At 40.4% G+C, this 11,533-nt stretch overlaps 1 protein-coding gene across 1 annotated transcript; it reads right to left on the reverse strand.

The window, feature by feature from the left end:
- Positions 1-2,068: 2,068 nt before the first annotated feature.
- On the reverse strand, positions 2,069-3,730 carry myf6 (myogenic factor 6). The gene is made up of 3 exons (XM_020613683.1): positions 3,068-3,730; positions 2,549-2,642; positions 2,069-2,460 (listed from the first exon to the last, which is right to left on the reverse strand). Exons 1-3 carry the CDS (start codon positions 3,587-3,589, stop codon positions 2,351-2,353), a joined length of 726 nt encoding a protein of 241 aa, XP_020469339.1. The 5' UTR covers positions 3,590-3,730; the 3' UTR covers positions 2,069-2,350.
- Between the last annotated feature and the right edge of the window lie 7,803 nt (positions 3,731-11,533).

The following is an 11,533-nucleotide window of genomic DNA, read 5'->3' on the forward strand; positions in this document are numbered from 1 at the left end:
GGGAGGAGGCCCCAGGGAAGACCCAGGACACGCTGGAGGGACTATGTCTCTCGGCTGGGCCGGGAACACCTCTGCATTCCCCCGGAGGAGCTGGAGGAAGTGTCTGGAGAGAGGGAAGTCTGGGCATCTTTGCTTAGACTGCTGCCCCTGCGACCCGGTCCCAGATAAGCGGAGGAAAATTGATGGATGGATGGATGCACTTAAATATAAAAAGTAAAAGTACAATTGTTATATCATTATATACTCTACATGTTTGGAGTATTATTAGAATTGCTTTAATTGTTAAGCAGGATATCATTGTTATAAACTGTCATAGGGGAGCTGTTTTTTACTACTATAATATTAGGGCACTTTAGTTATATGTTTTAGTGGACACTTAAAAGTAACTTGTAGTGAAAGTGTAAAATAGATGGTGGAGTGGATATTTGGAGTGTTTCCATCTTAAATCTAACAGGGTAGAGGTATAGCAAAGATTAGATCAGATCACTTTATTAACCCTTGACAGAGAAACTAGTTTGGTTGCACAGTGACAAAGAGACAACACTGTATCAGGACATTGCCACTAAGTTAAAAACTAATTTAATATAAACGGTCATTTGAAAAATCTAAGGTTATTGTAAGTTGTGCACTGAACCACAAACAGAAGTACTTTGAAGTAATATCTACATCCACTAAGTAGCGCCTTGGATCTGTTCCTAAGTGCAGTACTCGAGGAAATATACTTTGCTTTCTACTATAGCTAAAGCTAAATGAATCCATGTTGAACTATTTTAGTTTTCTCTTTGCTTGATGTTGCACTGAGGTCTTTAGCTTCTGGTCACCATGTGTGACACTGCGCATGGGCACGTGTGTCAGCAGGCCTGTGAGATGGCGGAGCTCCGTGTCATCCGCACACTGTAGATCTGAGTTTATCAACAAATCGGCCCTTCTAATATTAATGTACAACAAACAAGACTCAGTGGATTTCCATGCCGTTAGAATCATGTCACACATTTTAATAGCTCCCATGTAAACACTTTGCCATGTGATGATGAACCAAGCCATGATGAATTAAGACCTAATGGCTCAGATAACTTCATTGCCCCACAGGGCTTTGCACTCCAGCCTGCTGCCCAAGTTTCCATGTCCCCGTCATATGACAGGAGTGGAGAGCAGACACACACTGTGTCTACAGGGGACTCGAGTTACTGCTGTGGGATCAGCTGGAACAAAGCAGAGCGGCAAACCGAGCAGTTCAGACAGACTTTATGGACTTGGAGTAGCCGTGAATGCAGGAGGGACTGGTAGGGTTTTCTGTTAATGTACTGTAACCCACTGGCAAAACCAGTGGTGGGGGGCACATTTATGCAGCATAACCAACACACTTTATTGATTCCTGGTGGGATGTAAATTACTTCAGATTATAAGTATATAAAGTAGTTAACATTAGCTCCACCTTTACCAGCTGCAACGTTAAAGTGATGAACACAGTGATACATCAATAATATGATACACATTAATGTGAAACATGTAGTTCTGGATAGTTTTGTTTTTGCTACTTCACATATGTTTTGATGACTTTTGTACTTTTGCTTAAGCAACACTGTGAATGCAGGACATTTACTTGTCGTCATCGGTGTGTGAATGTGTGTGTGAATGGGTGAAAGGTGTATGATCTCCTGTAAAGCGCTTTGGCCAGTGCAACACACTGTGAAAAATGCGCTATATAAATATAGTCCATTTACCATTTACCATTTCTACACTGTGATATTACTACTTTTACTTAGTTAAAGAATCTGAGTACATCTACCACCACTGGTAAAACATGGAGGTGCAGTGAGGAGTAACGTGACCTAAATACTCTAAGATGCTCCCCCACATTTCAGCCTGGGGGTAAATTTATATAATATAAATTTGGACAATACATCGACATTGTTTGTAGGTTTTGTATATTTAAATGGGAAAAGAGTGGAAGTCAGAGAGCGGAGGATGTGGTCTAGTGTTTGCATTGCCTCTGCTTGTCAAATACAGTAGAACCTCAAAAGTGGATGAATATGACCTTGTAATAATGAGGAACTGAGTAGTTTCCTGTATTGCAAAAGGAGCTGTTTATTTTCTTGGTCGGTTAAGTACAAACATGTTAAAATACAATCAGGTTTAAGGAGTTTGTATGCTTTTAAATATAAAATAAATAAATCTAAACATCACATTATTATAAAATATGTACATATTTGTTGCTCCTGCAGTACAAATGAAAACTACATGACAAACAAAAGCTTGAATAGCTGAATATAGCAGAGATAATTTAGAGATAAACAATGGAAATTTGAAATTTTAAAATTGTTGCCCAGTCAGTGTCTTTGCTGCTGTTTCAGTTTTCAGAGATGTCCTTGGGAAAGTTGATTTTCTCATCGGTGGTGATGCTGTCCACAATGGAGGACAGACGCAAGAGGCTGGAGGATGCAGAGGACTCACTGGTTTCTGAAAACAAAAGAAATTGATCTTTGATACCGCTCGACTTTTTGTTTTTGTTGTTGTTTCTTTTTGGTTCAGCACTCTTGAATTTTACCTTCTCTCTGGTTTATCATTGCTGCAGTGGAATGGTCAGCAGAGGTCGGCCAGGTCTCAGAGGGCTTTTTCCAGTGGTACTCATGACTGGCCACCTGCAGAAATCACATAAAACATGTTAACATAAACGTATGGTTCATAAGTATAAATCAGTTTAAATGGAGGATTGTCATAGAAAACACCTCTAAGATCATCCTAAAAGAGACATAAGATGAACAACAAGTATGAAAATGATGCTAACTATTAATATAACAAGATGTGTCTGTGATATTATTGACATAATTACTAAATATCTCACTGTTTCTCCCAACTGTAAGAAAAATATCATAGTGACATAGACAGATAAAGACACAATAAACATGCCGTAATGTCATTATAGTCACCACAGATACACAGATACATAGCAAGGAACACAAATGTATCATACAGTCATCCAAATATCACAAGTACAGTGTAAGATTATGGGATTACTGTGAGGATTTTATTGTAATCTGAGAGGCTGTATCTACTGTTAGCTTACACTGTGTTCTTTGACATCATGAGAATGAGATGATCCAGTTTGGGTTTTCTCCTGTTCGTCCAGCGTTTGCAGCAGGTCCTGTAATCTCTCAATGTAGCTGATTGCGCTGCGTAAAATCTCCACCTTGGGTAGCCTCTGGTTGGGGTTGGCCACGGTCTTCCTCTTCAGCGCATCGAAGGCCTCATTGATCTTCTTGAGCCTCCTCCTCTCCCTCAGAGTGGCGGCCTTGCGTCTGTCCGTCGGCGCTGATTTTCTCTTGCAGATCTTACAGGCCCACATTAGACACTGGCCCTCGCAGTGCGCCCGGAGACCCACAGGTGCAAGGACGTGCTCCTCTCCGCTACTCTCCCCCCAGGTCTCGCATGGAATATTATCTTGGCCCGGGGACAGCGGGCTGTCATTGCCATTGTACAGAGGAGACACCCCCGCCATGTCCAAGTGCTGTAGTGGTCCATGATCTTCTTCCTCTAAATAATGCAAATCACTAAAAAGATAAGTGTTGGTCTCAAAAAGGTCCATCATATTTTTTGCGCCCCTCTCTCTGTTTTGACAGTGCGACTCTGGCGTTTAAATAGAACAGCAGGAACACAAGTCACAAGGCTTATATATAGAATGTGAAACTCTATCCAACACTTTGGCTGTCACACTGCATCAAGCATGTTTCTTTCAATGGGTTTGCAACCAACTGACTTTGTGTAAGAAATACATGTACATTTATGTCTACAAAAGCTATGGAAATGTCACCTCAAGTTGCACAATATGTGCTTTAAATACAGTATGTGCAACCTGACAAAATGGCTGCACACTGGTGTTTGTTAGGAGAAAATGAAAGTCACAGTACTGCTCAGTAACAGTGAACAGGGCAAAACTGAATGTGAATGAATACAGATTACAGTTACTGTTGCTACTTTCTAATGGATATATAAATGGCAAATTAATCATTCATTTCAGCTTTTTAATATTAATGAGGTAACTCATTTGAATGCATCTTTGGGTTTCCAGGTTGGGCAAGATCGTTTTGTGTGATCCCACAACCCACATTTAAATGAAAGAATTAACTTTTTTTGTGTGGTATACTATTTAAATTGTATGCCATGGGATTACATAACACACTAATAAACTACACAGCACTCAGGAGTGTGAATCTCCACCAAGGCAGCTCCCCATAATCCCATTCCACCTAAAAGCAATGTTCTCGTGTAGTTTCACTCTCCTGATATGATTCATTGACCATGAAAGGAAAGATGTCATTATTAGTTTGAAAGTTATTCAAGAAATTAATATTTCTCTAATGGTGGTTATCTTCAGGATCTAGGTCAGTAGCTTTTGAAGATACATCGGATCTACTGACACCCTTCTGAGTCAGCAGATTTTCAACTAGAATTTGATCTTAGTTTCAGGCTTGGATCTGCAGATCGGGAATGTTGCTTGGATCCAGGTCAGACTTTGGTGTGTAGTCGATCCTATGTGGATGCTATGGTAGGTATTATTGTATGTATGGGGCAAAAAATATATACAACATCAAAACAGGCCCTATCTAACAATGGTCTAACAATGGTGGAGAATCTTGTAAAAAAAGAAAAATTCCCGATGATCCAGATCAACACCAAAATCTGGTGGATTGTTCTGTAGGCCATATCCTACCTCCCCAAAAGACTTCATCAAGATCCATTTGTAACTTTTTTACCAGTAAAAACATGACTTCTGCCTTGATGGACACTCAGCAGTTGACATTTAAACTGCATGAGGGAAAAAAATCATTGTTCCAAACCACATACAATAACGCTCCTTTAACCAAAGAAAAGAAAGAAAAACATACTTAACACTAAAATCCTGTGAAGACACTGTGTTGTACAGTATTGCCATCCACTATCTGGTTGTACATCAGTAAGATAGGCCTATACGTGTTGTGCAGCCACGCTCAGGGAGAATATATCATTCATAGACAAAAGCCATGTAATCCTGTACACAGCTCAGTTGTGTTGCGTCTGTTTGACTGGTGGGCACGGCATGGCCAATTGTAACTTGTACAAAATCGCAACATAAATAGACTGGAATGTGCAGAGTCAAAACAGCTCTGACAAACACATGCATGGGAAGGTATAAATAGAAACTTGGATCATCTAGTTCAAATTCATCAACACAGTAAAAGCCTGTGAGGAGGTGACAGACAGCCTGAGAGGTCTACAGTTGGAAACTTCACAGGCAGGAATGTGAAGGATTCCTATTATTGTATGACTGTATGACCTTGTGTTATGAAGAGAAACATAATGGGCTGGTCAAACATCTGTTTTAGGCATGCACGCCTTCAGATAATAACTATTCACATACAGTATAACCATCAGTCATTTAATGATGGAAATATGAAGAGCGGCTTTTAAATTGAGCTACTTCAGAGGGACCTTGAGGTGGAGAGACACCCACAGAGTACTACAGCATGTTGTGGCACCACCAGCTTTGGTGGGGTGTTACTTCCTTCTTCCTCCATGCTTGGCTACTATTACACTGTGGAAGTTTGAGAATGTCTTTCATCACTTTTCAGGGTGACCAAAATACTACTATCCAACACAGAAAGTGATCACATGTACACAGACTCAGCTACAATGTGTCAGTTATACTGCATTCACATCATATTGTGCAGAGTGTTATTCAGAACTGCCAAGTGGGAGAAACCATTCCTCTCAACCTATTGCTTGTATCTGCAAACTGAACTCAACAAGTTTCCAGTGAAGAAATGGGCACAAAACCACCACTAGTGATGTACATTTTCATAAGATTGCATACTGCAGTTGCACCAGATACCCTTTTTAATGTAGCATAAAAATAAAAATCTATGTCAGCTACATTATTCAGAAGCAAGGAATTCTTGGGGGCAGTCACGCATGTGAAACAATATTGCTTTAATATTGATTTGCTGTTTGTGAGCTTGTGATGCAGCAAAAACATATGTACAATATAGAGGAGAGAGTGTGTGTGTGTGTGTGTGCCTATAAATGTGCTGTATTAAGTTCTCCGGTGGGAGGTGATTGCTTCCCAAGTCTGTTTGTCAGTTAAGATAGATTTTGCATCCCACATTTACCATAAAAAATGTAATGCTGCATTCCCTGTCAGTGCCACTTTCTCATTGTCATTTGGTGAACAAAGAGTCACAGTGCAAAGTAAAACTGACAAATTATGCTAAATAAAAAAAAAGATAAATATATTAGATCAACTATTGCTCTAAACAGCTTATAAATAGAATATATATTAAAAATCAGCCAGACTTCAGGTCGTAGCAGGCCTTGTTCACTAAGCTGCAATAAAATATATACGTTTTGAGATGAGTGCAGTCGCGTCCCTGCTGTGCCCTGATCGTGTATTCTCTCTGCAGGGCTACCGTGCATCCTGAACAGAACCATAAATTCCTGTCAGTGTCAAGGGGTTGACGCCTCAGCTGTCAGGGAGAATCATGGGATAGCCTGCTCAAACTGGAGGATCTGGCGTCTCAGGGAAGGAGGAGGTGAACTGCGTGAAGCGTAAATCTGTCTGGAATCTAAAGTAGCTTGGAGTCTGAGCTATGTGTCTAAACATTGAATACTTAAGGCAAAATCTGAGTGTATACGTGCAAGCAGATGCAGTTATCTTATTGCTGTTTTAGGCTGTATTGCAGTCATAAATAAAAAGGTAATTTTACAATAATTTACCAACAGTTAAAACCAAAAATGATTCTTCCTTGAAGGAGCAGTTTGCCTTAGCTTGGCACAGATAGTAGAAACAGGGAAACAGCTATAGTCCGACTCTGTCTAATGGTAACTCAGTTTGACAACCAGCACCTCTAAAGTTCAATAATTAGCATTATATATCTGTTCTGTTTAAGAAAAAGGGTGTAGTTTAAAGACATTATGTGCTGGACAATTTCATGGCAGAACATATTTACTTGCTTTGTATGTGTATGTTTGTCAGTATATGAAGCTAGAGCTACCAGAGAATTAGCTTATGTTAGCGCGGGGCACAGGTAGCCTGACTCTGGACAAATTATAAAGTGTTGAAACTTCTAGAATTGCTGGCATTGTTTAAAACTTTTGTCAGAGCTAGGCTAGCTGTTTAGCAGTGTACCCAGCAGCTAAATGGCCGCTGCTAGTCACTGCTCTTCTCATCGAACTCTAAACATGACAGAAAATAAGATTATATACAAAAATGCCAGACTACTACTTTAAACAATCGGGGAACAACAATCATATATATGTATTTGTTAAATAGCCAGACACCTTTATGTTTATTTTTATGATGTTGAATTACAAGTGTGTATTTTAAAGAGCAATATGGTGTTAAATATAACCCACTGGGTCTCTGCATCTCCACTTCCAGCCCCCAGCCACATGAAATTTAAAGATAAGGATAAGGATAATCACCTTTGGCCAAGTATGTTACACACAAGGAGTTTGTTTCCGGTACAAAACTGAAGCAGCCATCTGCGGCACCAACTCAACTGATGGCTCCAGCCATTTGTGAGGAATAAACATTTAAAAGGGCAGTTTTTCACTTTGGAAGCACCTCAATATTTCAAAGTATTAGGTAGAATGTGATCCCAGTAGGGGCTGTCAGTATCTGCTCAGACACTTCGAGGAGAACTGAAAAAACCACCGGAGTGCTGTAGATGCATTTTAAAAACACTGTTCAACAAGAAACCGATTGCACTAATATTTGTGAGAGCATTACTAGAGTGGTGCTTTCTTTATTTTGTCAAATGGAGGCAACTTAACATTAACATTTGGCATTATGATGAAAAAGGCACACATCAAACTCAAAACCTATATTATTTATTTAGTATTCTTATGTTTTAAAATCAGGCCAAGGACATTTTCAACACACTTTTTTTCTAATAATTAATCACATTGACCACATAATAACAATATTACCCCTGTATTGAGTTCATATGCTGGTTAGCTGCTACTGAATGCAAAAACATGTTTTTGCCCTTTTCTTGAATCCCAATTTAACTTTTTCTCCCTTAAACCCATCTAAACTTTTCAGAAGTTCTCAAAAACCTCAGATTGCTGTGCCTGTTATATTCTTGTACAATTTATACAGGCACTTCTTTACCTCCTAGCAGGTGTTAGAAAGGGGATCCAGTTAGGACTAGTGCTGACATTAGGGGTCACAGAGAGAGTTGATAATGAACATGAACTGCAGGACCTCTTCTTTTCTGGCTCTCCTCCCCCTCAAACACCTCCCCCCAGCTTAACTGGACCTCCTGCCTCAGACAGGCTGCCCACTCACTGGGCTGTTTTAGAGGAAACCCTGAGCACCGTGACGGACACACTGTGTATAACCCAGTTCCACACCTGGGATATGAATTAGCCAATCAGGGGTTAAATACCATGGCCATGGGCCCAGTGACAATGTCTCACCTGGGACCACAACCTTTTGACATTCATGGTCTCCAGTCCACTGGCTCAGGCTGCAAAGAGAGGCTGGTGGATGAGTGGAGAAAAGCTCATATCTCAATAAAGCTGAAGTGTTTTATAGCTGAATGATCTAAAGGAAAAAATAAAAGATGGGTGGATATTTCTGAACTGTCTTTAGTTGTTGTTACAGTTTTCTCAGTTAGAATAACAGATAACCAAGTGCGAGGTGCCTGAGGCTCAGGAGGTAGAGCGGGTCATCTCCTAACCTGAGGGTTGATGGTTCGACTCCCAGCTTCTCCAATCCACATGTTGATGTGTCCTTGGGCAAGGCTCTGAACCCCAAATTGCTCCTGGTGGCTGTGTCAGTGTGTGAATGCTTGTGTGTACGAATGGGTGAATGGAAAATAGAGCCAAGTGCTTTGACTGTGCTTCACTGCATAGAAAAGTGTTATATAAGGCCATTTACAATTGCTGCCACCCAAAAGAGCTTTATATATATAAGCCAAAGAAATTTTATTGTACTGTGAAATTATCATTTTTAAAATTGGCAATGCAACAACAACATGAAGTGTACACACCATTTCCATTACCTTACTACACGGAAGGGTTTTCAGTTATGTTTAGGAAAGCAGTGTAACTTTAAGGCTGAGAACACATTTGGGAAATGAACATTTCTTTCACAGTTGAAAATCCCTTTACAGGAGTTGGCAGGTTGTCAAAGTGGCATGCGTAAAGCATTTGAATTTTTTAGTATGCAAATGTCACAAATGTTACAGGATTTAATGTGTCACACACTAATGTTTACAACAATTGGAAAAGGCGTTGTTGTAGCTGAATTATTATTGTGTTATTTTCATGATATGAACAAATCTCCAGGCCTATACACATAAATGCATAGGCTTAGAATTCCTAAGAGCTTTTCTGCACAAAGCTGGATGAGTGCCAGTCAAGGCTAAAGTCTTACAAAAACAGCGGCTGCCCTCCTCGGGCCAACCCGACTGTGGGAGCAGTGGGTATCACAGGCCCCACTGCCTGTATGATAGTATCTCCCGCTGAATACACAGCTAAGCTTTTTGGCCTGGTTCCCTCAAAAGCACAGACTAGACTCGATGGTGGTCAAGCAAAGCAGAGAGTAACTGTCTCTCATCCTAAACTAACAGACGGCTCCTCTCACTCGTGCCCTGAGCTGAGGGTTAGACGACGGGCTTGGGTTTCAAAGGCGAGAGGGGAGGGAACACTGATGGCATCTGCCTTCACTCTGGTGGACGACGCAGGGATTCAGTTCAAAGGGCGAGCGGCTGAAGTGCATCAAAAGAGCTTGCTAACTTGCCCGTTTGCTGGCCAACTCTGTGTGACCTCAAAGCATTATATTATGAGTCATGATGAGAGTGCTGCACACTGGTCAGGCAATGTCAATAGGCCTTGGCAAATGGACTGGTATTGATAGACAAGCTTAAAGGGTTGTTCTTGCAAATGGACTCAAAGAATAATAACTAAGTATTTAGTATTGAGAAAAGAGGAAGAAACACCAACAAGCCTAAAGGGCGAGCAGATTGTACCAGCTGTTCACGTCTTTATTTTGCCAATGTAACAAACTCTACTGCATCTTATCAACTGCCAGCCAACAGTGATTTAAGTCAGCGTGATCTGAAGGTCCCCCTGATTGATACTGTCCTCATTCAGAAGAGTGATGGATAAGCTGTTTGCTGTTAAGCATGAATGTGTTTGGTGTATCCTTATCAGCCTTTCAGACAGATCCACTGATGAGGACTCAGAGGGGGCACCGGCCTTGACCCAGCAGCAGATGACAGGACTTCTCACCTAGCCTGGCTGCTGAGGTGAGATGGTGACCTCGTTGCTCTCTGTCTGGATCGCTGTGTTTACAGCTCTTCAAGTACTTTCTGCCAAGTGTTATTGAACTTCTCAAAAGTGAAATCCATTGCACAAAGATTGAGGAAGAAGAAGAAAAGAGGAGTTTTTTTTTAAATAAAGGAAGTCGGGGGGTGGGCGGTGGGGTTCAGCATCGCTTTGATGTCGCAGCCTGTAAATGATACGGTGGAACATCGCTATCATTAATATCACACTGCCTCTGGGAGTTGGGGATGTAGCCAGCGATAACACAGAATGAATCCAATCATCAGTAAGTGTGACTGTAGCCATGGAAACCTTGGTGACAATGATCCACCAATATTAGTTTTTCCTGAAGTGTCTGAGCCTAGAACAAAGCGTGTTTTGTTACAATGAAAATTAGACTGTTGAATAACAACAACAGATTTTTCTGGGGTGGGGGGGATAAAGAGTCTGGCTCCAAGAGAAACTAATAGGATACTGATGAATGTTAGTGTTGACGAGTGATGGGGGGGAGCGCTACTGCGCTGCATAATCAGTTATATGGGGTTTGTCATTAAAAGAGCAGAGCTCAATGTCAGTGATGTTTTAGCTCAGTGCAGGCAATAACCTGATCGCTGTAAAGCCACGGTGGGTAAAGAACACAGCCATGTCTGGCTCAGCATCACGGAGAGACCTTTGTTATCCAAAACCAGGGTTTATCCTGTTGATTCAAAGATTTGGTTAATATGAACATCATTTGACATGGGCTTTGTGAGACATCTTCATTTTATCTTGACCTTTTATGTTTCTGTAAGTCGGCTTTGCTATTCTCAATAGTGCTGACAGTAGAGTGTGGTCAGTGAAGAGCTATAGCCGAGTAATAATTTAAATCATATATCAAATCATTCATTTCTAGCTTGTCAAATGTGAGGCTTTGCTATTTTCCTCATTTGAATTTGATTGTAAATGAAACATGGATCATAGGTTGGATGAAAGAAGTCATTTTATTACATAAAAAGTCAGTTAATTGAATTCAGTCAACAGATTCACCAATAATGAAAAATGTGTGGTTGGGTAATTTTTCTGATTCTGTCAAACTGTTCAAAACACAGATTAAATATTAAGGCATGCCATCCAGAAATAATGAATATAAATGACAAATAAAAGAAGTTTACAATCAATACAGTGAATTTATTATTAATAGGACATCATTATGTTTCTTATTTGAGTCAAGTATCTTTAAAGCTAC

Source organism: Monopterus albus, unplaced genomic scaffold (assembly GCF_001952655.1).
Source record: "Monopterus albus unplaced genomic scaffold, M_albus_1.0 scaffold136.1, whole genome shotgun sequence".
NCBI classification, from domain to species: Eukaryota; Metazoa; Chordata; class Actinopteri; order Synbranchiformes; family Synbranchidae; genus Monopterus; species Monopterus albus.

What these genes read in the sequence shown, in the direction of transcription:
- myf6 (XM_020613683.1), bottom strand. Translation starts at nt 3,589, where the DNA reads ATGATGGACCTTTTTGAGACCAACACTTATCTTTTTAGTGATTTGCAT. An exon ending in ATGATGTCAAAGAACACAGT is followed by an intron (nt 2,643 to 3,067) that starts GTAAGCTAACAG and finishes TGATTTCTGCAG; the next exon opens with GTGGCCAGTCATGAGTACCA. An exon ending in AATGATAAACCAGAGAGAAG is followed by an intron (nt 2,461 to 2,548) that starts GTAAAATTCAAG and finishes TTTTGTTTTCAG; the next exon opens with AAACCAGTGAGTCCTCTGCA.